The following is a 26648-nucleotide window of genomic DNA, read 5'->3' as shown; positions in this document are numbered from 1 at the left end:
ATCCACCAACAAAAAAACAGTATGATGAAAATTTTCCACCCTCCACCTTATTAATGCTCACCGTGAAATGTCTCTGAAGCCGGCTACGAAGCATTTTTTGACTGACAGATTCCCTTAAGCTGTGAAAGCAACAGTTTGGACCTGATGTACACTGAGAATGATCCAGTAACACCTGTCACAGAGTGTATGTGTGTGTGTTTGCAGCAGATGTGATGATCAGCCGGTGTAAAAACATTTTTATTATAAACTGTGAAAGAAAACCGCAACATTCGCTGATTAATTCTCCAGAAATAATAAGCTTGCTGCTGCTGAAGCGAGGAGCTGACACACAGTCAGAGATGTTTAAATCACCTGACTCAACCTGATCAGACCGCTGCAGCAGTGACCCAGTGTTCAATGAACAACACATGGTTTCGATGGACCTCTGTCAGATTTTCGGGTCTGATTCCCAGAAACCTAACTGGCGAGCGCAAACCTTTGGACGGGTGATTTACTCACCTCGTCCTCCAGCTTTGAGCCCAGTTGGCGAGGGCTCTGGTGTCATCACCAGGGCCGGGCCTGGGGCTCTTCCTGTGTGAGATGACTTACAGCCGTCTTGTCAGTCCTGACCGCTGCGTTACAATAACATGAGAAAAACCTGGACCTCAACATGACATCACCACGTCGCAGGAAATGGTCTAATTCTTCAGCGTTTAGGAGAGCAGATGTACGGAGAGCAGCAGTGACATAATGTCACTTAACTCCACAGCTCGCCCAAACCAAACACACCTGCACCTCCTCCTCCTGCTCGACTAATTGAAAAGTATTTCAGCTATTTATGAAGTCAAAACATCAGCAGCTCGGAGCTGTGAAGGACTCTGGGTGAACCTCTGTGTCCGGCAGTAGACTCTGATCAGTGCATCAGCCTTTATACCAGCAAGCTGTGGGCGGGTTAAAAATATTTTTTTCCTCTTCAGGGAAAATTAACAAGCCTCAGTAAATGCTATTGCACTGACCTTTAAGTGAAGTTTAACTGAGATGAGTGATAAAAGATTCGGGGGTGTGGGTTTTGGACTTTTTTGGCTTTTAAAGTGATGCATGCCAGAAAAAGTTTAATAAAGCACAAGTAAATCTGAAGCAGCAGTGACTTCCAAAAAACTGTTGTTATTAATGACACCTGTGGCCGTTAATGTGAACTATTGCTCACACTGTGTGTATGTTAGGGTGACCATATTTTGATTTCCCAAAAAGAGGACACTTGGCTCAGTCATGAAGAACTTGCTTAAAGAAACATGTTTAACATATTTGATGCCTTCTCTGTGCGGTTAATGAATTGTGAAATAAAAAATGTCATATAGGCATGTAGGAAATGTAGGAAAACCCGGACATTTTTATCAATCTCGAAAATCCCCCCGGACGGAACGTGAAAAGTGGACATGTCCAGGGAAAAGCGGACGGTTAGTCACCCTAGTGTATGTCTCATCTCCATTTTGGCCAATGCTAGCTAACTGCTGGTGTGTACGTGACGTATTTTATCCAGCTGAGTACTACTGCATACCTGAGTATCAGTGTACATACTGAAGCAATGATACTAACATCAAATAAATGTTTTGTAGCAGGTACAGCTAGCTAAATAAATATTAGTTATCAAGGATCACAATAGGTAAGCTAGCTTGGTAAGCTAGCTAACTAGCATTTATACTGACATTCAATTTAGATAGTTATGTCATTGTAACTTGACTAGACTGCATGAAAACGGTGATGATTAGTTAATGTTAGCTGATGATGTTACTTAAAGCTAGTGAATGAATAATATGACGTTTTTTTTCTTTTTACACAACATAGCTAATAGGTAGCTAGCTAGTCAAAAGAAAAAAAAGATCCCTTAAACCAAATAATCCCACTAAAAGAATCCAGTGCCAGATATTCAGATATTAACTTTGTCTTAATACAGACAAATTTTAGATGTCTGTGGGCCAAAGTTTTGTGAGTTGCTGAATGCTTTTGAGTAACTGGGTCCAAAATTTGTGGACAGAGAAATTGCAAACATGCTGTTGAGTTTTTCAGTGTATTTTCAGTACTCTGAGCACCATAAGATGAGTGCCATTTAGTTACATTATATTTAACAGAAACATCCAAAACTGGGAAACTCGCACCCAAATGATCTAGACGGATAACTGGCCAAGTCAGACAAAAAACATATGAAGGATTTTGGGTTTAATGCCACAGCTTTGTTCTGCCTTCATCTGTTCTTTCTGTGGTAGAAGTAAACTTAATTTTCTCAGTGAATGTGTTCAGAAGTCCTGACTGAGCATTTCTGATCAACATATCCATCAAAATGTGTCCAAAGCTCTTACAGCTTGGCATTCAAATCTGGCAGCTGTTGCTTGGTGTTTGGCCAGCGATGTGCGGACTCAGGGAGGTCGGGGGTTTTCTTGGGGCGCCTCGGGCACCACTTTTCACCAATGAGCTCTGTGTATTAAGCTTTCATCAATGCTGACGCTGGAGATAAAGTTAATAGTCCCTGTAACAGAGCCTCAGCAGGCTTCCACCACCCCCTGCACTGCTCTGATATAGGACTGTTCTGGTCCTCCATGAAGGAAAGCAGACGTCCTGTTCGGGACTGTGGGCCTGATAAACCCACCGCCAGCCTTCAAACTTTAAAATCACCAATCGCTCTGTGAGGAACATTTCTTTTTTGGGTTTCCTTTGACCGCCAAGCGACAGACAGAGAGGCAGAGAGGCTGTCGCTTCTGGTGTGTTATCATCTATCGTTAGTGGGTCCCTGGACTCAGCTGATTTTTTGAATTTGATTTGATTTTCTTAGTAATGTTTATGGTTGGGACGTTTACCCCCTGAGAATGGGTTTACTAATTCATGCCGCAGAAAAAGTAACGGTGACAGAGATTACCATCATACAGAGAAAGAAAGGGTGCAAAGATATGTTGAGGAGGAGCAGTATGATGTGAGGAATACGTAACATTTGATAAAGATCCAGAAACACTACATTTTTATCTGCAGGCACCAGACTGTGATATCTGTGGCTGTAAAAAGACTTCAGCACTATAGACGTGTATGGGAAAACAGCTGTGTTAGCCTCTGTGAACATTTACTGCTCAGTTTACAGTCTCAGTCACTCATTTTGGGTCATATGGATCTTTTGAAAAACTCAACTTTTTCAAATGCCGTTTTAGATCACTTAAAAATGAGCTTTAAAAACTCCTTTTAGATTTTTAGAAACTTGCTGCCTTTACGTTTGGATAAGAAGGAATGAGACCGTGTTACATATTTGTAGGCTTCTGATCGTCCAGCATTGCCACGTGTTGTTTTGGCATGTTCATGGTAGTAGTTGACATGTAATGATTTCTTTGACCTGTATTTTTTTTAAGGTGGAACATATGGGCAGAAATCTGTGCCATCAGAAACTGAATTTGAATAAGTTAAATTTGAATTTGAATTACTCGGATTGAATCTGAATTGTAACTTGAATGAAAGCTTTTGAAAACTGAATTTGAATTAGTCTAATTTGAAATTGAATTTATGGTTTGAAACTGCATTTTATCCTTTAAAAATTCAGCTCTCGAATAATTTCACATTCACTTCTCACCATTCAGTTTCAGTTCTACAATTCAATTTCAGTTCCAAAATTCAGTTTTTTGGGACTTACATCCGGTTCCGGTTCAAGCGCAGATTAATAGAACTACAGACTGATAGCGTTACTGACGGAATCTACAGCGTCTTGAGCTGAATTAAGACTTCAGAAGTCATTCGTCATGTCGAATGACCAGCGGATAAACTCTCAGGTTGGTAATAAATGTATTACATGTATAAGAACAAGCGTCATGTTAACAAATGATAGCCGTACAACCTTTATGCTTATTGTAGCTGCTAGCTAAAAACGCTAATTTAGCCTAGTTTGCCCTGGATTCAGCTTTGACAAACAAATATGATCGACTGTTTCTAGTAGAATTCCAAAGTTGTCATCTTGTACCCTCTCAGAGCCCTGTATGCTTGCAGAGACCCCTACAGTAAGGAAACATGCAAAACGCTGTCCAAACCTTTGTATTTTAGCTTTATTTATGTCTTACACAGCATCCCAACTCTTTAGCTAACTTAATAACTTTAGCTAAAGTGAATAGTTAGTCTTATTCATTAGTGCAGCGTTACTGGATCACCTTTGTTTGAAGTGATATAATATGATATACAACTATCACTGTGTTTAACTATCATAATAATTCTTAGGGTACTGAGTGCATGCTTAATTAGATTTTTTTTTTTTAAAACATACTGCTCCATTGCTATGTTTGACAGGCTGAAGTTGTCGGGTCACCTCCTAAATCGACCATCTTTTACAGGTGTTTTGTGCCAGAAATGAAGTGTCCACTGAAGACTGAAGATACTGAATCTCTACGCCTTGCCATTGATCCCTCCTGTGCCTTCATCTAGACAAGAGACATTAACTTAACCACTCTCACATGCTCTGTACCTACATCACCTTCCCTGACAGTCGTAGCTTGGCTCATCTGAGGGTGAAATTATAAGAATGTGTTATTTTGCAAAGTGCTCTCTAGGGTTCCTAAATAAAATATGGCATTGAGGTCATTTCTTTTGAATTAATCCCTTCTTCTGAAATATAAGAACCTCTCCTGGTTTAAATGGCACTTTCTGTTCCTTACTTCCTGTTCCACTCCCAAACCCAAATAGATGCTGACAAGCTGACACAGTAACATGGAAGAGGGAAAGAAGCTGGAAAGGACTACTACAAATAAACCCAATGCCTAACAATGAAAAATGTAAAATAAGAACAATAATAATAATAAAGATAAAAGATGAAGTAACAAGTTTTTTGTTTTTTTGTTTATTCCAAATGATCATCCAGATGTCTGTGACATGTGATGACAAACACCATAATGGAAGGCCTTAGTCATCACATGCTTAAACTCATCATATATTTTTGCATATGCTGAACAGGCAGTCAGACATGCTGTAACTGTGGGGTAGAAAACTGCATGAACACCATACGGCAGGGGTCTCAAACTCCAGTCCTCGAGGGCGCATGGAAAAGTTGCATGACACCGGCCTTCGAGGACTGGAGTTTGAGACCCCTGTCATATGGAATATGACAGGTTTTGGTTGAACTTCATGAAGACTCTGAAGTTTCTCTTCTCTTCTGGCAGGACAGGAATGTCGCCTTGTCCTGTGAACCACCGTAAGGATGTACTTAGAGTAGAACTGGAGTGTCACCGGCCTCAGGCTCTTCACCTTTTCAAAGACAAAGCAGTCATTTAGATAAAATATTAGATATTGTTTACCTGTAAATGCACAAAGAGAATTTAGAAATGTAATTATTGTCAAGAGTGAACAAGCACTGATAGTGTAATTTACATCTGTGGCCAAACGTTTAGAGAATGAGAAGTGTTGTTTATTTACAAAGTTTGCTGTTTCAGTGATAGTTGTATATCATATTATATCACTTCAAACAGAGGTGATCCAGTAACGCTGCACTAATGAATAAGACTAACTATTCACTTTAGCTAAAGTTATTAAGTTAGCTAAAGAGTTGGGATGCTGTGTAAGACATAAATAAAGCTCAAATACAAAGGTTTGGACAGCGTTTTGCATGTTTCCTTACTGTAGTGGTCTCTGCAAGCATACAGGGCTCTGAGAGGGTACAAGATGACAACTTTGGAATTCTACTAGAAACAGTCGATCATATTTGTTTGTCAAAGCTGAATCCAGGGCAAACTAGGCTAAATTAGCGTTTTTAGCTAGCAGCTACAATAAGCATAAAAGTTACTGTACGGCTATCAATTGTTAACATGACGCTTGTTCTTATACATGTAATACATTTATTACCAACCTGAGAGTTTATCCGCTGGTCATTCGACATGACGAATGACTTCTGAAGTCTTAATTCAGCTCAAGACGCTGTAGATTCCGTCAGTAACGCTATCAGTCTGTAGTTCTAGTAATCTGCGCTTGAACCGGAACCGGATGTAAGTCCCAAAAAACTGAATTTTGGAACTGAAATTGAATTGTAGAACTGAAACTGAATGGTGAGAAGTGAATGTGAAATTATTCGAGAGCTGAATTTTTAAAGGATAAAATGCAGTTTCAAACCATAAATTCAATTTCAAATTAGACTAATTCAAATTCAGTTTTCAAAAGCTTTCATTCAAGTTACAATTCAGATTCAATCCGAGTAATTCAAATTCAAATTTAACTTATTCAAATTCAGTTTCTGATGGCACAGATTTCTGCCCATAGGGAACGACTGTACAGTATACATCTTCACTGTGTTTAAAACAGTTGGGTGCACAAGTTTGGATTTATTTTTGATTTTCTCTAATTCAGAAAGGTTGAAACGTACACATACAGCTTTAAATGTATTTGACCCACTCTTCTTGGCAGAACTAGTTCATTTAAAATGGTTGGTTCAGCCCACACGGTTGGTTTAATAGGGTTGAGGTCGGCACTTTGGGACTTTTGGGAGGTAGAAGCTTCATGGAGTCATTTCTAAATAACTGCAGATTCAGCAGTTCAAACAATTATATGTAAGTACAACTTCTTTGAATATGTCACCACTCTGCTAAGACCTCGAAGAAGTCCTAAACTGTTAACTTCAGATGAAAGGAAATTGGTTATGAAGTCCAGGAACAACCCAGGAACCACTAGAGCTCAAGCCTGCCATGAACACCAGTGTCACTGTCCACAGTGATGCCAGTTTGGCATCACTGTGGACTGAGAGGTGCCAACCAAGAAAGAAGGCACTGCTACAAAATCAACACCTTCAAGCTCAGTTGAAATTTGCAGCTACCTACATGGACAAGCCAAATGCTTTCTGGAGAAAAGGTTGATGGTAGAGAAGACAAAGATTGTTTCTGAAGAGAAAATAACTTTGGGCAACTCACCATCTTGGTTTTTTGAAACCAGATGTAATGGGGTAACAGAAACTGAGGAGGACTGCTCGCTTATTAGCGAGCACAAGTCAGTTAAAAATACTCTGCATGTTCCCTTTCAGTCTAACCGGACCACAATTTACAAAAGTACCCATATGGAAAAGATATATATAAATCTTGTAAAGTTTGTATCTGTCTTGTGTGAAACTTGTATTAAAAGCATACAAGAGTGCAATCAGATATAAGATCACGTGAAAAATCATATAAATGAAACTTGTATGTTTTGGATACTTCCTAAAACAATATGTGAAAGTAATGAGAAAGTGGCCACTTTCATGAATAAATCATATAAGCCTTATATGATTCACTATATGAAGTACGCCACATCTTATGCAAGTCTTTTATAAGTTTTTACTATTTCTATGGGTAATGTCATTTTAAACTAGGGAATTAGGCTATAAATTCATCAACAAAGTTTATTCCTGGGGTCCTGCATCAAGTGAGCAGCAGGAAATTTTCATTCTATAATCAGACTTGTTTTTGCAATCAGAAAAGTCATTGATATTGGCCTAAAACCACACTGAACTTTTAATATTGTTGTTATGACGCTTCATCAGGACCTTTGACGTGTCATAGCATAATTATTCCCAATATCCACTAACTGTTCAAAAAGATGTGTAGAATTTTTCTAGTGTAGAACCTGCCTCTGTAAAAACCTGACTACCAAGCCACAGTGCACCGGGTTTTCTTACATGTAGGAATCATGATTTACTTGTTTTGTCCTGTGGTTTTTATGGTCGGGACAAAACCCAAATGACCTACCTCACATCATTTGGGAACGACTGGCTATGTGGACTTTTATTCTGTGTATGAAATCACTTGGTTAGGTTGGGTTTTATCTTTGACGCTGAAGCATCAAACTCCTGCAGCTCTTCATGGAAACAGATGAAAGCACAATAACAACTGCATAATTAATTTTAGGACTGGACCTGTAGCTTCAGGGCCTGAGTGAATCTCTGAGGGCGCATTTCCAGAAGGACTCCTGACTGTCGACAGAAACCTCCTGAATCATGCCGTCCATACAAACCTTCACTTCATCCTCGGTCGTATTTCTCTTTTTATCCCGGCTGATGTTTTTACCTGCTGCACGGTTCTTTCTCTGACTACTTTGGCTCCGAGCTGCAGTGATTGATTCGCATCAGTTCAACTCAAAACGTCAATCAGAGCTCAGTGTTCATCATTCCCCGCCGACAGTTTCATCATTAACCAAAGTCTTTGGAGGCCGTTTGGAGAGTATTCCTGCTGGAAGAAAACTTTTGGTGATGTGTGTGTGTTTTTCTTTTTTTCCAAGCTGATTTCAGTGGATATAGCTGCTCTGGAGATTTTTTTCCTGTCAATATCTACCTGAGTTACTTACCTGAGTTTTAATCGGAGATAAAATCTGCTTGGGCATGACTTTCTGTCTCTGATCTATCATTCTTTAATGCACTAATGTCATCGTGTATATACAACATATATACTCTCTCTCTCTCTCTCTCTCTCTGTATATATATATATATATACATACAAGAAAATGCGGTGCGGTTACTATTTTTCAACACACTGACGGTTGAAGCTGTCTTGGAGTAACACAAATAATTTGTGTGGCATCTTATTTGATGCAGAACTCCTGATTGGTCTATAAAAAGTTTGAAATGGTTATAAACCCCCCCGCCTTGACTGCATTTTTAGGTAAATAGCTGCATATAACTTTGTTTGCAAAACTTGTGCATAGGTTTTTTAAAATGTACATTTTATATTTGCATTTCAAGCTATGAAAACGATTCGTTAAACATGTTTGTGGTTGTTACTTTTTTTTTAACTCAGATTTCATGTTTTGTGTCAGATTTTAGATCAGTTGTGTTAATACACTATGTCAAAATGAAAAACAACACCTGTAGATTCAGATATCAAAAGACTTAGATCTTATTTTTTTAAAACGTAACTATCTTATATAAGATTTAACTAATACATTAAACTTGGTCCCTTGGTCCCCAATCTTGGGTGAGGTACCAAGCTCCCCCCCGGTTCACCCTGGCTCCCCCTTGCCGTAGCATGTGTGTGGTACTGCATCAATCTCTACTTGGGTTACTTGCCAAGAAGTAGCCCACTTCAAATCAGTGCCTGGTTCCTCAACACCTGACCTTGTTGATCTCTCTCAAGCATGTCTGCCTGGTTTAGCCTAGGACCCTTACTGGATGCAGACACCCCAGTATGTGTATGTGTGTGTGAGATCGATGCAGATTGTAATTTCTCATTATATAACAAACGTGACCATTCCAAATCTTTAGGTTTTTCTTAAATTCGTCTTACCTGTTTTAAATGATGCTGCTGTAAAAACGTCCAACTTGCAAAGCGGTGCTGCTGGACTCCAGAATATGTGCTGTCTTAAAAGTTTTAATACAAAGAAATGAAGGTTTTTATATTTCTAATATATATTTTTCATAATTATTTATAATAAAAGTATATAAGGCTTTTTTAATCAAAAACAACTCCTTTTGTTTTTAAATCTATCTGATGTGAATGAACACGTCTGCTTTCTCTGTCTTGAACGGTTTCATTTGCAATTTGAAAGCTTTTAATTTTGATGCAATCTTTTTGAGAGCAGATCCAGGTTCTTCGTGAGGTGTGTAAACATTAACGCTTTACTGGTACTTGTGTGTGCTGCCTCCATAATTAGTTTCCCCCCCCCGTTTCTTATTTGAACATCAGCTTAAGTTTGACAGCTTCGAGCCAAATGTAATCTTTATTAGACTGTTTCTGTACAAAAAGCACTGGATCACAGAGAAAAAAAACAAACAAACCAAAAAACAGAAGACATGCATTTATTTACAGCATGGCCAGAGACAGAAAAAGAAAAAACCTGGGGGTGACACCCCTGTTTGTATCCTAAAGACAACTAATTAAACATTGTGCTTTGATATACTTTGATGATATATTTAATATTTCACAAAAATGCAGTGCCTCTGCCCTCTTTCACATTGAAGTAAAACATAAAAAAAGTCTATTTTTCAGTTTAAAACCCAGACGGTGGGAAGCGAACTTGCTGCGACTGACAAAAAGAGAAAGAAAAGCTGCGAGCTGTTGGAGGGGACTGATCAGGGAGGTTGGCTCTGCAGCCTGGGCTTCATTAGTATCACTGATAAATGGTCTTTCCCAAAGACGCTGAACAGATACCACCAAAAAGCCAACATGACAGCATCCGGTGACACTGTGCAGAAACTGCTGGATTTGCATAAAGTCAGAAGTTTAATCATTTGGACTTCACATTCCTGCATCAACTCTGCTTTTAACATTCAAAGAAATACAAATAAAATTTGTGTAAGTCTGAGTCAGTTTGGAAAAAATGTTTCTTTGACCATCCTTAAACTACTCAAATGCACCGAAAAGGAAAAACTGGAGAGGTTTACAGTTTTTATTACTTTATTCCGAGAACTTGTGAAATGTAAAGATAAATCGTCTCTCTGTAAAGTAAGATGCAGTATTTAAACAATGTGAAACTTATTTTAGTTTTTTCAACCTTGTTTTTTGTGTAAATTTGTAATGCTAATTTTATAATCGTAATAGAAGCCGATAGATATAAAATTACTTTATGCTCCTTCTAGTCACATGATCATGGAAGAAGTCACACTGTCAGTGTTTTTGAATTGGAAAAAAAATGTCGTAAATTTTTCGTTTCACATTTATCACAATCCAAAGATTTCAGATCTTTATGCCAAATTATTCATCTCACAGTCTCGTGGATCTCTCTGAAATACTCCCCAGATTGAATCTATGGATTCGTGCTGAGGAACCTTAATGTTCTCCTTTGTTCATTGACATGAAGACAGTTATATCTAAAATGCTGTGTTCACGTACACAAAGTGACATTTTTCCAGATTTAAGTATGTATTTGACATGTATGACATAAGCCTTGATAGAAGTTTACGTTCTTTGGTATTTCCTTTACACTTTAGTTGTATTTTAATACATTTTACTAAACAAATAATAATTTAGAAATGGGGGCTGCATTTTCAAAGCGCCCATCCAAAACTTGCATGTGTATGTGAATGAATTAATTTCAAAGTCATATTTGCTGTAAACACAAACGTGATAGTTCATGTCCATATTCTCCAAAACGTAAGAACTTTTTCAGCAATTTCACTTTTTGCCATGAGACCAAGCTGAATTTTCAGTGTTTTGATCAAATTTGACACAAAGATCTCATAGTTCTACATTTCTATTGGGGTCATTTCTTGTAGTTAACAGACGTTAAATCACAAATTGACTCCAGTCTCCAGTTTTTCTTCTCTTTGGTGAAGGAATAAACTTCTACACTTTGTAATTTGGCAGTTTTAACACTTTCAGCCATCAGTATCTGACGGTTAGCTTGTACAGTTGAGCATCTTTCATATATTTCGGGGGGAAACCTGAGGGACAAAGACATCAAATCAAGAAAGCAAACAAAAGTAACCTTTGATAATTGCTGTGGAACCAAAACTTTGTCGGATAAAAGAAAGACTTTGTTTTTAAGCGTGGTCGGTCGTAAGGCATCAAACTCGAGTCTTGGTTCTTTACATTTTTTTGAACTTTTGCCACAGCAGCGCGGGCGGTGAGCTTGCATTTCAGTACAGGAGAGCAGTTGCATAAGTAAATGATCCAGATTGTGTGCAACGACGAGAACAGCACCATCGGCAACAACACCAACATCGATGGACGTTTCCTTGAGATCGGTGACCCTAAAAAACTTGGTTTGAAACTCTTCGCCGTGTTTTGAAACCGTACAGTCAATATCAGCAAAAAGAAAAAAACACAAAGACGAGGGTCAGGTCGAATATTCAGATGGATAAAATGCTGACTTCTAAACACCAAACCGCCCCCCTCAAAAAATGAGTGCTGGGATATTATGACATTATAAGTCTCTGAGATATAAAAATTTCACATGACGAGGATTTTTGCCATTTCAGGATGGCAGGAGAAAAAAACCCATATTGGTGCATATCGCTCTAGCTTTCATCTTTTTTCTTTTTTTTTTTCCACTTTTAGCTTTTTTCTTTTTTGCTAAGATACATTGCTCTTATTAAGTGCCCCAACAAAAAAATAGTGCATTAAGAAATAACCATGATTATACATTTCACAATAATACACAAAAGACGAGAAGAACCAGGGGAAACAAACGATGCTGTTTACAAAAAGTTAAATATCGGAAAAGCGTTTTTATACAAAAGTGATGAAAGCGTCGTTTTACGTCCTGCTTTCAAAAACAGGGTGACCGTGTCGTGAGTTTTTTTTGTTTTGTTTTACAAAAGGGTTAATTCTTCCCACTTGTTCACTCTTTTTACAATATCTAAAAGGTATTAAGACATCAAATGTGTTTACATATATATTTGAGACTATCATTCAGGCCTAAATCACAAAAGAACTCCCCAAAACATACTTTATAAATACATATAAAATAAGCACAATCAGAAGAATAACAAGAAAATCTGGTACCTAAATGTGATTAAAACTGCTGCAAGCTTTTTCTGGTTAAAATCTACCACTCGACACACCTGCAAAACAGAACTATTGTACTGGATTTCAAAATGAGACATCCAAAAGAAAAGAAAAAGAAAAGCTGAAAATGCTGGGCTGCCTCGACGTGTTACGGACAAACGTTGGTGGAACATTTGCTCGTCTCTCTTCGGCAGGATGCTTCATTCTTTCTTTAGCTTACAAAATTACTGCACTTTCCTCCTTTTTAGATTATGAGACACAAACATTATTAAAAGCTATGGTACAGAAAGTAAAACGCGCTGAGACGTGAGATTCATCGGGGGGGCTTTAAGGACTCTGGTCCTCGGGGAGGGGCTTGTTGGGGGTTTCTGATTGGAAACCGTCTGACGGTTCTTCCAAGTTTGAAAAATGATTACTTCCTGATTTCCGGACTCGGTCCGACTCAGGGTCAGTGTCCACCGAGAGCTTTTGTTCTAGTGAGAACCAATCAGATCTGCAGCTGAAACACAGAGCTCTTTTCTGCTTTTCTTTATATTTTTAAAATATTTTTATATTGTGTTGGCCAACATTTTAGATGAGGGAGTGTTACTGTTTTAGGCAAATTATCCGCTAGTTTGTTTAGGTTAGCTAAAAAGCACTTGGTGCTGCCCCTCTGTAGGCTTCCAAAAGACAGCCAATCAGAAGAAAAGTAAGCTTTCAGGGAGGCGGGCTTCAGACAGCGTCAAACTGAGCTGCCTGGAACATTACAAGGATTTTTTAGCTAAAAATTATCAGAGATTTGGTGATTTTTATTTATTTATTTATTCATTTTTTACAGTAATCCCCAGCATTTTAAATTTGGGTTGAACAAAGCGAGGTATTTGAAGATGTCACCTTCCACTCGGCTGTTTTTGGGGTTTTTTCACGATATGATGATTAGCGTAGAACAGATGCTCCCAGTGGACACGCCTCCTTCCTGTCTCACAGTGGTTCGAACTGATCTGAGACCTGTTCAGCCTCCACAGACTTCTCAAGTCAAAGTAACCTCTTTAATATCTCAGCACAACATGCAGTACTGCAGACACCTTTCATCCACCCACAGTTCACGCTGAGCGAGCGCTGCCTCCACCCGCAGCCACTGCAGAGGTTTCCTGTTCCGGGTTCGTAAATGCTTGCCGGTGGTGTCTGCAACGGCTGCAGGAAGAACCGACGTCCTCGTCTGATGGTGACTGAATTGTTGAAGTTCTTCGGGTTTGGACTCTGGGTCAGACGGGTCGGTCTAAAGGATGATGGGAAGGACGTTGTTGTGGCGTTTCAGGCTGGGGGAAGGTTGTGGGGAGTCTGACGGTACCTGGCTGAGAGTCCTCCTCACATGGGGGGCACGATGAGACCTGCCATGGCTGAAACAACACAGACTGAGTCAGATCTCATGTTTCGTGATGCTCGCCGAGCATTTCAGGCTACGTCCACACATACACTGGATTTTTCAGTTTGATTGGAAACTGAATCGTAAAAATGCAAAGCGCTGCCCAACTGCAGAGGTGGGAAGTATCAAAGTACAAATACTTCGTTAATGTACTTAGAAAATGTAGTAGAATTTTCAGCTATCTGTACTTTACCTGTGTAGTTTTTTCTTTTACTCCCTACATTTATAAACCTGTGCTTTCTTCCTCGCATTTTCAAAACAAGCTCATTACTTTTGAGAGTTTTTATTTCACGTCACTGCGGCCTTCCCAACATCAAACCAATTTGAGCCAAAAGAGAAACACATGAGAGTCACTCCTGTTTGTTTATTAATCACCAGGAGATGTTGCATAAAAACAGATGATAGAAGCAAAACTGTGTCACAGTCAGGGGTTAAAGTGGGCCAGTGGGGTTATTTTCTTTGTTTTGAGAGCTTCACTCAGAGATGGAGATGAAGATAAAAAAGACAGGACAGGAGAGGCGAGAGCTTAGACTTAAAGGAAGGACTGCTCATTTAAAGCTCACATGTAAGTCCTCATATTTTTAAATCACATACTGGGTCTGTACATATTGTGAGACATGCAAAACAAACGGAGGGAGACTGTGTTATTTAAAGGCTGCAGGAAAATCCGCTGCAAGTTAGTGCAGGATAAACAGGTTAGTTTGCTGAACTGTGATGGATTTAAATCAGAAAATCTACTGCAGCTCTGAATAGAAATTATTGTGAGTTATGAATCTTTCCCCCACGCTGAGCCATTACAGACGATTTTAGGGTTGCTCCACCTGCTGAATCCACTTTAACCCCTGACTGTCGCCCTCTACAATGTAGCAACAGGAAACAGAGCTATGTTTGGTTTTCCTTCTTTTTCCCTTCATGTTCTGCTGATGTGATTCAAGCTGAGAATATTCATGAGAATTAAAATTTTGAATGAAATAAAGTCTGTACTCCTATCTACTGACATTATTTTATTATTATGTTAATACAGCACAAGGTTCATTTAACTTTCCACAAATATAGAAACGTCCTCCAAAGAGCTACTTTTTACTTTGAGTACATTTTAGAGCCGGTACTTTTTTACTTGTACTCGAGTACAGAACTTGAATCGGTACTTCAACTTTTACTGGAGTATTTTTTAACACTAGTATCTTTTTTTCTACTTAAGTGCAGACTATCTTTACGTTTGCCACCTCTGCTTAACTGTGAAGAAAAGTTGGCCAATCAAAAGCCCACAAACATGGTGCACAGTTTGATATCAAAACAGGAGATAAAGGTGCACGCTGTTGATGCTGTGAGGCGAATTCAAAAGATTTTTTTAGCTGAGTACGTGCGGATGCAGCTTCAGTTTTTCTAAAATTCTACTTTACTGTACTTTAACATAACAAAGGTTTTATCATGAAATTTCTTACTGTTCAAGCTGCCCATTCAGAAATATTTACAACGTCTTGGTGATTAAAACTGTGGATATTACAAGACCTAAAATATGTTTTTTCATGAAGAGTGAAAAAATCTCCAGTTTTAAATAAAAACGCCTTCCTGAGAGGCACATCGAAAAGATTTAAGATACGTCTCGTGTAAACACCGATCTCTGGAACCAGAATAATTAGGGTTCATTTAACACACTCCCACAAAATATGCATTTGCTGTTAAAGTCTTTCTGTTAAGCGCTGAAAGGTTAAGTAAAATCAGTTAAATGCCTGCGTTGTAAAAATATTTGGATAAAACTGAGAGATGATGTTGAAATAAGACTGCAAAGACAGATCTATGACGGATTCTTGGACTTCACTGAGCCAAATAAAAGCTAAAGAACAGGACTCGGTTATGGAGGAAAAATACTTTGTAGGGTGAAATTTGCAGCGGTATTAACTATAAAAGAAAAATGCTCCAGTTTAAGCTCCAAATTCCCCAAAATGCCAGAAGTTATGGATCAACTTTGACCTCCGAGTGTGTGAAAGCAGGAATCAACACGCAACACAGAAAGAGTCCTTCTCATACAGCGGCGCCGCGTGGACATCCACCTGCTTGTCCTGATGGGACACGAGCAGGAGGACAGCAGGGGGCGGGGGTGCTGACAGGCGGGACGGGGGGTGGGATGCTCACCCTGGAGGTTGCTGCCATTGGTGGTGGTGCAGGTGGGGGGCGGGGAGGTCTGTGGCCGCACGACAGGGGCGAAGGCGCTCTTCTGTTTGACTGCAGAAACCATATGGACAGGAGAGAATGAATAAGGGCCTATGGGAGTAGACGAAGAGGAGGAGGAGGTGAGGGAGACAAGGGAAGGAGGGGTAGGAAGGTGCGGGGAGGGGGTCCTACAGAAGGAGGACGTGACGGTAACGAGCAGGCAGACAGACAGGAGGAGGTGAGCGATCGGACGGAGATGAGGCGAATCATGCAGGGAAAAGGAGGAGGATGATGAAGAGGAGGGTGAGGAGGAGGAAGAATGGGTCCCTGCCTCAGATCGGGCCGAGGTCTGCAGGAACAAACATGCTCCGAGCACAAACAGCTGCACATCTGGCAAAGTTGATCCATAACTTGAAGGACTTGTTTGGAATAAACCAACCTGAGAGCAGCAGCAGCAGCTTCATCCACACACGCTGCACAGGTGTGTGTGTGTGTGTGTGTGTGTGTGTGTGTGTGTGTGTGTGTGTGATGGCAGGTGTCTAACATCATGCAGTAAACTGACTTTTTTCCTTTTTAATAAATCACCCACTCATTTACTCTTCGTGTGTCTTTAGGCGAACAGCTTTGAATTTTCCTGCTGCTTCTACAGCTGACTCCCGATTAAAGGAACAGTTCAACATTTTTAGAGATGCTCTTATTGATCATCATCTATCGGTGATCAGTGCAGAGCCGGAGCTGTCCATCAGTGATGACTTGAGCTTGACATCTGTTCTTTGGAAGTTTTCCGGAGATCAGACCCGGCATTTAAACCAAACAGAGCCAAAGAGCCAACGAGTTAAAGTAAACTCCTGAAGCCTTCAGTCACGTCTTCTTCAGGAGACTTGTCAGATGTATTTGCTGCTAAGGTGCTTTCTCCTTTAAATTTTTATTACATCTTTAATATTTTGCTCATCTCCAGCTCTTTAAGGTCACCTCCTCGTGATTAACTCAATTGAGTATTTCGTTCCTCTGAATCTCTAAAGTAGTCTTTAAACTGAAGATGTGACTTTAGAGTTGAGAAGCTTTCCGGGAAAATCATGAGGACGCGACGTTAATGTGGTCGGACGACTAAAAGTGCACTCTGTCAAACAAGCATGACGTAATGTGACGTCTAACTTCATGCTAAGCTGACCACATCTGGACTCTCCACTGAAGGTTTGAAATCAGCCGCCATCTTTGCAGTTGAGACTCTGAAATGTATCTTAACGGTGGATGTGTTGCTACCCCAAAGGTCACCGTCAAATACTGAAATTTCTAGTAAAATCTCAGACACGACCCTGAAGTTACAAACGGCAGATGGCTCCAGCTCTGTGCTGAATACATAATCATCGGCGGATTAATTTCTGTCTCTGAAACGCAGAGTTTGGAGCGCATCTGTCCAAATGTTGAGCTGTTCCTTTAAGAGCTTCCACAGAGTTTATGGACCACAGTGTGTCTGTAATGATTCAAGGACAGCATTTGAACATGGAACTGTAAAATGAAGCGGGGGAATGTAAATGTGATTTATCACTTCATGCCAACAAGCATCAGTCTGTCCTGGATCGCTGCTTCTTTCTCCTCACATTTCCTCCTCCTTGGCTCCTTCTTGTTGTTTTTCCGTTCCTTTTTCTCCAGCTGATATTAATGGATTCGGCCCAAAGCGTGAATGCATGAATGCATGAAGGATACGGTGAGGATGTTAGTGGGGTTAGTGGAGGAGGTGGAGGGGATGGGTGAGGAGGAGTATGGACAGGGGGACAGTCAGAGGAGGGAAGGAGGAGGTGAACAATGCGTGGCAGTGTTAAGTCCACACACACGCACACACAAACACTCAGACCCTCGGCGGCGGGAAACTGTAGCTCAGCCAGGCGAGATGTGAGCCCACCTTTTGTTTAGTCGCCAGGGACGACAACATCACCTGGCAAGGAGACGCATTTTGAGCTCACTACCTTCTAAACGAGTCTCGCTGAGACTCGCTGAGCTCTTTGATACAGAAGCCAAAACAATGGAGCGCTCCCCGCGGGCGAGTTTAGTCTCCAAAACACACCTGCGCCTTCTACGCTGCTGCTCCGACTCCAGGCATGTTAATCAGAGCCGAGTGTAAAGTTTGACGAATAACACGGCCGACTCAGAAGCATCGACTCGTCTCCTGCAGCGGGAAACGCTTCACTTTTGTTCGCTCGTATTGCTCTGTGCACAACGCCGTCATCAATCTGCCATCAAGTCGTTTTATTTTCAGCCTCACGAATCCACATACAGAGTATATCATCAGTGCTACGAAGCCCAGTACACTGGGTAATGTGGTGTTAAGCTAGGTACCAACACTCAACAACTCTTGGTATCTTAGTCACGTTCATACTTGAGACGGATCCTCTGGCCTTTTACTAACATTTTAAAGCTGTTAGCCAAATCACTGCTCATAATTACTCTGGATTTCATTAAAACATGATGCCTCCACCGAGGCATAAGACAAGATGAAGGAACGTTTTTAGTGCTGTTGTTTTTCTTCTCTCTCTCAGCAAGATAAAAGCAAACCAGACCAGTGGGTGGAGAGGTGGGCTAAAGGTGAGGGAAGAAATTCTGGTTCAGATCCAATTTTATAAAATTAAAATATTGGCCTTGCTGAGAACATTTTCCCAGGCTAGTCCATAATAATCATAGGTGCTTTCAGTAGTTAACGGGCTCCCGAGTCCCTTAAAATGCCTAAATATGCCGACCCTTAACCCCTACTTGGCTGAGAATGACTTTGGTTATTCTAATTCCTGTGCTTACTGTAAAGTTTTCAAACTTTTCCTTCTGGTTCTTCATGTTACTTGGATACTTAAGCCTCCGTTATTGCTTCACCCAACACTTCCAACATCTCCTTAAGCCGCTACCTTCACATGCAACTACATGCACCAATACAGCTTCAACTCCCATCACTTCATTACATGGACTTAACTGTTTTAATGACTCAACTGACCCTCCACCGTCCGGTTCAGTTCAAACATCAGCCAGCAGCAGAGCATCAACATAAACGAGCAGCGTCCATAGCTTTAATGCAGGTTTTGGTAACGTGGCATCAAATGCAGATTTAAGCAGCAAGCACAGATTTCTTTTTTTTTAATCGGTATTTGGAGTATCAGGAACAGCGCTGTGTGTTTTGGAGCATAAATGCGTCTGATTTTAGCCACAGTTGTAAATGATCCCTCCTGCTGACTGCCTCCCGGATGGATGAGGTTTGGTTTCGTTAATGTGATATTTAAGCGTATTACTCACTTGCGTAAGCGGAGTTGGCGGTGGAGCCGTTGAGGAAGCTGGGGGATCCAGGTACGCCCAGGTTGGTCATCCCCGCCCCGTATCCGTTCATGGTGGACGTGATGGTGTTGTAGTTGGACTGTTGAGGCGTGGAGCTCGGCACGTAGCCGCGAGGAGACACGCTGTTTGAGTTACGGGAATAGCCTAAGAGGAGGAAGAAGTACAGCTCTTCATCATGTGTCCGTACGCTGACTTCAGTGTTTGGATAGATAATCAATCATCTCTCATTATTACTTGATAATTAAGAAATGAATCTTTACTTTAAGTGAAATTCAAAAAACATTTAATAGATGTGACGCCTTCCAAGAGTAACTGTCGCTCTAAATTTCACACAGTTTGATTGAACTGGACCCACGCTGTGCATTTCCAGCTCCACATTTGTTATTCTGGGACTCTGCTACAGTAGCTTTGCATGATTCCCAGCTCAAAATAATCCTTCTCTCTTATTCTGGGTTGGTGCGGTGCCTCAATTAATGTTCATTTAGCCCCTTCTCCTTTAAACTGTGTAGGATGAAGTAGATATAATTACTCAAAATGTTTACAACAAATATGTTATCAGGTTTTAACTCCATTAATCATCTCATGACCTTTTTGATTGACCGGGTGACCCTTTGGTTGAGAACAACTAAGCCAGCAGACAAATGACTAAAGTAGTGAGTTCACTGTGAAATCTGTCTTTTAATTCCAAAAACAACGTTTTGTACAGCCTCTCTCCACCCCAACCTCCTCCTTCTGACTCTGGTCTCGTAACAGCTTTAAGCCTAGCCCACCTGAGCGTGAGTAGTTTTTATTTATTTGTTTTTCTCAAATGCAAAAACACAGTCGAAGCCCTGTAAGGGTAAACCAGACTGACAGGTAGAGATATGAAACTGAAAAGCAGTATTCATCACCACCACAAACAGAAGATCTTGATAATGATCTTGTACTTCAGTCATTACTAAAAGTCATTTTTCAAAAACAACAACCAAAAAATGCCCAGAAAACTTTTCAGAAAACTAGATTTCAGTGAAAACAATACAAGAGAAAATTATTCAGAATAAACAAACAGAATACAAAACTAATCTCTTTTTTTAACCCAGGAATGTTAATGTTTGGCGGTCTAAAACTGGTTTGACAAAAGGCCAACTCACATAGTAAGAAAACCTACAAATTACCCTGCATTTTGCTGACCTCCTCGCTGTGACCTCAGCAGTGACATCATCCCGCCTGTCACTGCTGGTCTCCTGTTATGAAGAGCTCGCCTCCCTGCAGGCGAGGTCTGCCCTTCATCTGTCACCTGACCCCTGCTTTTTACTTACCTCTGCTCTCCCTTCTCTCCCCTCTCATCCCCCCATGCTCCCACTGATTGACCCTCATCCAAGATGCATTGAATACCAATGTTCCCGCAGCACTCAGCCTGACCTCTGACCCCCTCCCGAGGCTCCACAGTTCCCACCGACCTCGGGACGAGCTCGCTTAGCAGAGCTAACAGAGTGCCAAGTAGCACATTACGCCCTCTCTCTCGCCTCACCCTCCACCCTCTTTCCCTTTCCCCAAACTTCCCATTCTGGGCCAACGCAATTCCCAGCAGGAGCGGCTGATGGAGCGCTGCCCAGGGACGAGGGCGAGGAGAGGCGGCGATGGGAAACACATGTGGAGTAGCAGAGTGCAGGGAGCGGCCGAGCACTCAGAGTAAATGTAAGGATTGTTCTTTAATAAAAAAAATAATGCCTTAACAAATGGACTGAGTGTTGGGTGGTGTTTGTCTTGGTGCGTTCCCTCTCCCTGTCCATTTCGCCACAGCGGCGTGGGAAGCAGATCGGATGCAGGTCACATCCTGCGCGCTCATTCACACCGAAGCCTGAAACGTGTTTGCTGCAGAGCAGTGCAGATGAGCTGGTTAACGGACAGTTTGGATTTCACTGTGTAAACAGTAAGGGGGACCAGCGGGTGGGCGGTTTATGACGTCTTTAATGACAAAAATTAACGACTAGAAAAGATCCTTCAGAGTTAATAACTTTTTTATCAGTTAAAACTTTATTTATATACGGTTTTTGTCACTTTAACGGATTTCAGAGTGTTTATAACCTAAGCTCTATATTTTTAATTTCTTTGCCTTCTGTATAAACAGATGACGGTTCTCTGTCTAAAATCAGAAAAATCCTGCTGTTACTCTACTGTATGTACTGTAATTATACTAGTTTAAAGAACAGCATATATATCATATATCTGAGTATCAGTGTACTGACAACAAAAATCATCAGGTAGTGCCTCTATGATAGCAATAATGTTAGGAAGCAAGCTAATCCTAGCTAGCTAGCTGTAATTTAGCAATGCAGGAAGAATATTTTGCTGGTAAAATTGTAGCATTCGCTAATTTTTAAAATAAACCGCCCAGTTCAATCAATGTCTGAGAGTTAGCAAACTTCATTTACTAAAGACAGCATTTTGCTATGCTAGATAGCTAGCAGTTTGTCATCTTTTTATGACTCAAATGCCCTGTGACTGCTGAAATTCCTGATTAGACAAAACTCAATTTCTTCTGGCTACTGTTAGCTGATTTTAGTACTAGCCAAAGCAGAAAAACTACTTGCTAGCCTACATATCACTTAACAGTTAGCTAACTTTAACCTGCTTCCTCACTAACACTATGAAGCCACATCAGTGCTAGTTCCTGTCCTTACTCTGTGTTTCTCTGGGAAACAGTTGTTTGATAGCATTAGCACTTAGTGGACTATTTTTAAGCTAACATTAGCTGCTGTTGTTTACGGCTAGTAGTACAAGGGCGACAGGTATTCAGGAAATTTACTTGGAAGTGAGAATATACATCTTCAAAAAAAAATTAAGCCTTATCTATGATTCTGTAAGCTTTACATGCAAAGTTATAAAGAAGGCTGAAAGTGGGCGGTTAAGTAAAAACATGTTTTTGTTTTTTTTAAACTAGATTCTTGGGTATTTTTCCTGGTATCAGACTTCCCTCATGACCCTATAAACTCTGACAAAGACAGACTCCAGAGGAAAAAGCCTTCATCTTGCAGGAGGATGACATGATGCTGAGCAGGCCGAGCTGAATTGGAGCTGTAAATTACCTGCCTCGTCCGCCTGATAAGGTCTGGGCTCGGGAGCTGCTGTTTTTATTAATGTTTTAATCACGGTGGATAATTGCAAGGGGCACACAGAGCCATTTCATACTTCATAACAGCGGGGAGGACGGCATTAGATCCTCGGTGTAATGTTTCCGACTGGACCACAGTTATGAATTTTCAGCATGGCTGCTACCTCGTTTCCCATGACCTCATAGATTCCTGTAAGGTGTTCGCTGCCGGGCCGATGGGAAAACCAGGCCATGGTTTGTGGTGGAAGTGGAGGGGGGGTGTCCGGGGAGTAAAAGCAGCTCGATCTGCTTCCTGTCGACGCGTTCACAAGCTGTTTGCTGCATGTTTTCCTGAGCATTTCTGACAGAAGCAGAACTGACTGCTGAAAGGAAACACTGAGGATAACAAACCCACAGAGCTGCAGTGGAAACACCACCAAACATATCTGCTAACAAGAACTGAGATATATCAGATTTCCACTGATGTCCAAAATCGTGTAGAAACACTTCAGTGAACGTGCTCTTGTTTATTTTGACTGTGTCTGATAGCAGGTATTAAAACAATAAACATGAATGCATGTGCTGCTGAAAATAGTCCACAAAAATAACTTTGTAGAGCCCTTTGATAATCTGTGGAAGCTCAAACTAAAATGTGTAGTTTTATAATTGAAAGAGATGTGTGAACTTGAAGTCATACAATCTTTCATGAACTCTAATGAAGTAGCCTGTAGGACTCTACAGAAATTTAAAGTGGACTGATGTCTACTGGAGTCCAATGATGTCCACTGAACTTTCCTAACGTCCGCTAAACCACTCCAGTCTACTGGACTCTTCTAAAGACTCTTTAACTCTCAGACTCTCAATAAAGTTGGACCCTAAAAACGTTTGCTGGACTCTACTGAACTTGACTCAACTCTGCTAATGTGTTTGTTAGCCTACTGTTCGCATCTGAGACCAGTGTTATAAACTCTACTGAAATCTACTGACATCTGAGTCACTAGAGTACCAAGCCATTTGAATTCTCCCCCAAGTCCACTGGTCTTTTGCGCTCTCGAACTCTTAATAAAAGTGGGCTCTGACATATCTTTAGGTCTTTAATGAACATTACTAAACTGTACATAATTATATTAAAGTCTGTTGGACTTTAATGAAATTGTATCCAATGAAGGCTGCATGGAATCTACTGAACTTTAGCAGTTGTGGACCGGAGACCACTGACCTCCCCTGACTTCTGCAGCATACCGCACATAGAAGTGTAATGCACTAAATCTGACTGGGCTTTTTATTAAAGTCTCTTGCAGTCTGCCAAACTCTGGACTCAAGATATTCTACTGAACTAAAGAATCACTTGATCTTTCTGACTCTTAATGGAAGCAGTGTCTGAAAACTTTGCTGGACTTTACTTAACTATACTGAACTCCCTGTCTCTGCTGGATTCAAGTGGACAGTCAACTCTGCTGGTCTCTAACAAAGTCTACTTGGCCTCCATTTGTCTTTAATGCAGTCTACTGAGCACACTTGTGATGCAGCGTAAACCATGAGGCCTCCACCCCCTCCCTAGAGGATCATGGGTAGCTGCGCGCTCTCACCTTGGTCGGCCTGCGAGGCCTCGGAGATGTTGACAGCGAGCTGACTGCTGAATGAGTTCACGCCCATCATCCCCGAGTGAGCGGCTGAGCCAGTGAGCGACGGCAGCTGGTTGTGACTGCGAGGGACGCTGTAGAGCGCCTCGGTGAGGTCGGCCGCTCGCTTCAGGATGATTTCCTGCGAGCAGAGGGGAGGACAGGACATTATTTTGTAAGAGTCACTGTTGGCATTAAAATGTTGGAAAGCAGTGAATCTCAGTTCTGCGGTTCCCACCAGTGAACTAAATTTAGAGTTCACGGGACGTATGATGATGTTGAAGTTTTCGATTTTTTGAATCTCTCATTTTTATGTCATATTGAAGTGTTAGCAACGTAAATATTCACTGAAAAATTTAGTAAAACCCCACATGGATGTTTGCAGTTGAGTAGAAGGTGATTGTCTGGACATATATATACAAAAACATAAGAACTCACAGATTGGAGAACAAAATGAGTGATGAGGGTTACTCAGAGCATGGCTCAGATTGGTGAGGTGGGTGGGCAGGGGTGAGGTGTGGGGGGATAGCATTAGTTAATTGTCTGAATGGCCCAGGGGAAGCTGTCAGTGTAGTAAATGCAGGGATTCCCTGGCTTAGGTGACATATGAAGTCTAACACAGTTTTTCATTCAGGAGTCTGAGATTTCTGTCCTCCGTTAGAGCCTCACTATTACATTTTTCTTATCATTACTCATCAGTTATTTCTGAGATATATATTGAGATTTGTGATGGGATGTTTCACTGATCCTCATGTGTTTGAGTTTGAAGAGGCCAAAGGTCAAAGTGAAGGTGCTCCCTCACCTGGTTGTTGTGTGGCATCCCGTACAGAGCTTCCACCAGGTCGGCCGCTCGCTTCAGCAGCACCTCCTGAAAAAAGACAAAAAAGGAGATTTAACAGAAAATACAACACAAGGAGAACAGAAGAAGAATCAGCAGGAAGCCATTTTCACACGAACACACACACACACACACACACACACACACACACACACACACACACACGTTTTCCAATCAGCCCACAGGAGAGGAAGCGTCCAATCTGAGAGTCTGGGTTTAATAATCTCACTGATAAACAAGTGAATACAAACACAAGAAGAGGGGATGATGGGTAAAAAAAAGGAAAGGAAGGAAAGGACCAAAGAAGAGAAGGAAAATAAGGAATGAGAAAAGGAGACAGGAGAAAAAAAGGAATAGAGGATGAAAAAAAGGAAGAAAAAAATAAGGAAAGAAGGAAAGAAATAAGGGATAAGGGGAAGGAAATTAAACAAAATGAAGGGAACATTAAGGAAAATTAAAGTCAGAAAAAAATGCAAGTAAAAACATAAAAATGGAGGGAGATAAATAAATGATATCAACAGAAGGAAACAAGAAGGAACAGAAGAGGAAACAAGGGGGTGAGGAAGAAACAGAGAAGGGATGGAAAGAAACAAGGAAAGGTGAGGAAATAAGAAAAACCATTAATGAAAGAATGAATGCAGGAAGGAAGGAAGTGAGGAAGTGAGGAAGGGAAATGTAAAGGTAAAAGGTGAAATAAGGAAACAAGGGAGGAAAATAGGTGATGTAAACAAAGTGCTGAATGGAGACAGAGGAAAGCCTGAGGATGATCAGCTGACAGAGGGAGGAGGAGGAGGTGTGGAGTCCCAGAGGAGCAGCAGTGGGGAGGTGGAGGCCTCTGCTGGATCTCCCTGAGGTATTACAGCAGGAGAGAGAGAGAGGGAGGCTTGTTTTTCACGTGAAGTGATGAAGGAAGAGGAGGAGGAGGTGACGGCTGCCACTCTCTAGGTTCAGCCATCAGAGCTCCCACCGCACTGCAGACGCTGTTCCCGGAGGTTCGAGGTGGCGAGGAAACTGACGGGAACTGACGTCAATTTGAGATTCGGCCCCGTGCGCCTCCCCCTCCTCCCGACCCAGAACCTACACCCCTCTCTGAAAGGTTCGCTGACATCAGCACGTCACAGGTTTCCTTCACTTTTGTTCCCTCGTCTCCTTTTTCCTCTCCCCTTTCTCTGTTTCTTTTTTCCTCCTGTCCTTCCTTCCTTGCTTTTATCCTTTCATCAGTTATTGTTTCCTTTTTTGCCCTTTTTATTTCTTCACTGTTTCTAGTATATTTGATTTTTTTGAGACTTTGACATCAACAGTGAGACTTTTTTCCCACAACAAATATGAATAAATTGCAAAAAAATACACAAATATAATACAAATTAAAACTCATATACGCAAATTAATATTTAATAATTATTTTTTTAATTTGTCATCGAGTCATCATGGTTCAGACTTTAAAAGGTCAAAGAGCAGCTTAATGGCAGCGTCTGGTGCCCTCAGCAGGCTTCCTGAAACAATGAGAACAAAGACAAACATTTCATGCGTTGAACTAAAGTGAATAAAGCTTCCTGACGTTCTTCTGGCGTGTCACCGGATCGGTGTACTTCCCGGACCTCCGGTTATTTTTACTTGAGGCTGAAATTTGTCAATTTGTTGTTCAGCAGCGTTAAACTGTCCCTCCACAGAGCAGCGGTGCAGCTCTAATATGAAGTAAAGGAGTGCGAGAGCTCCTTCCACCTGTGATTATGAATGTGCGGCTGACCCTGAACCGCGTCTTTGAACTCAGCATTAGAGATTCAGCTGCTGTCGAAGGCGCCGAGGAGAAACGTTTCCCTCGTCTCGCGGCTGTCAGCCCGAATCACTC

The 26648-nt window shown here is 41.1% G+C and overlaps 1 protein-coding gene across 5 annotated transcripts in view; it reads right to left on the bottom strand.

Moving 5' to 3' along the window:
- Positions 1–9650: 9650 nt before the first annotated feature.
- The window catches only part of LOC100695038 (transcription factor COE3), a 145860-nt gene continuing 128862 nt past the window's right edge, over positions 9651–26648 (bottom strand). For 4 of the 5 annotated variants that reach the window (XM_003447623.5, XM_005453249.4, XM_025909787.1 and 1 more), the window contains exons 12-16: positions 24764–24829; positions 23929–24103; positions 19228–19410; positions 15934–16023; positions 9651–13771 (exon numbers count right to left, since the gene is read on the bottom strand). In XM_003447623.5, the coding sequence (XP_003447671.1) occupies positions 13740–13771; positions 15934–16023; positions 19228–19410; positions 23929–24103; positions 24764–24829 (546 nt within the window). In that variant the 3' untranslated portion in view covers positions 9651–13739. The remainder of the gene's footprint in view (positions 13772–15933; positions 16024–19227; positions 19411–23928; positions 24104–24763; positions 24830–26648) is intronic. The other variant, XM_005453250.4, reaches the window with a different exon arrangement.

Source organism: Oreochromis niloticus, linkage group LG2, assembly GCF_001858045.2.
Source record: "Oreochromis niloticus isolate F11D_XX linkage group LG2, O_niloticus_UMD_NMBU, whole genome shotgun sequence".
Classification (NCBI taxonomy): Eukaryota; Metazoa; Chordata; class Actinopteri; order Cichliformes; family Cichlidae; genus Oreochromis; species Oreochromis niloticus.
The sequence above is the reverse complement of the archived record's forward strand: the minus strand, read 5'-3'. Positions and strand labels throughout refer to the sequence as shown.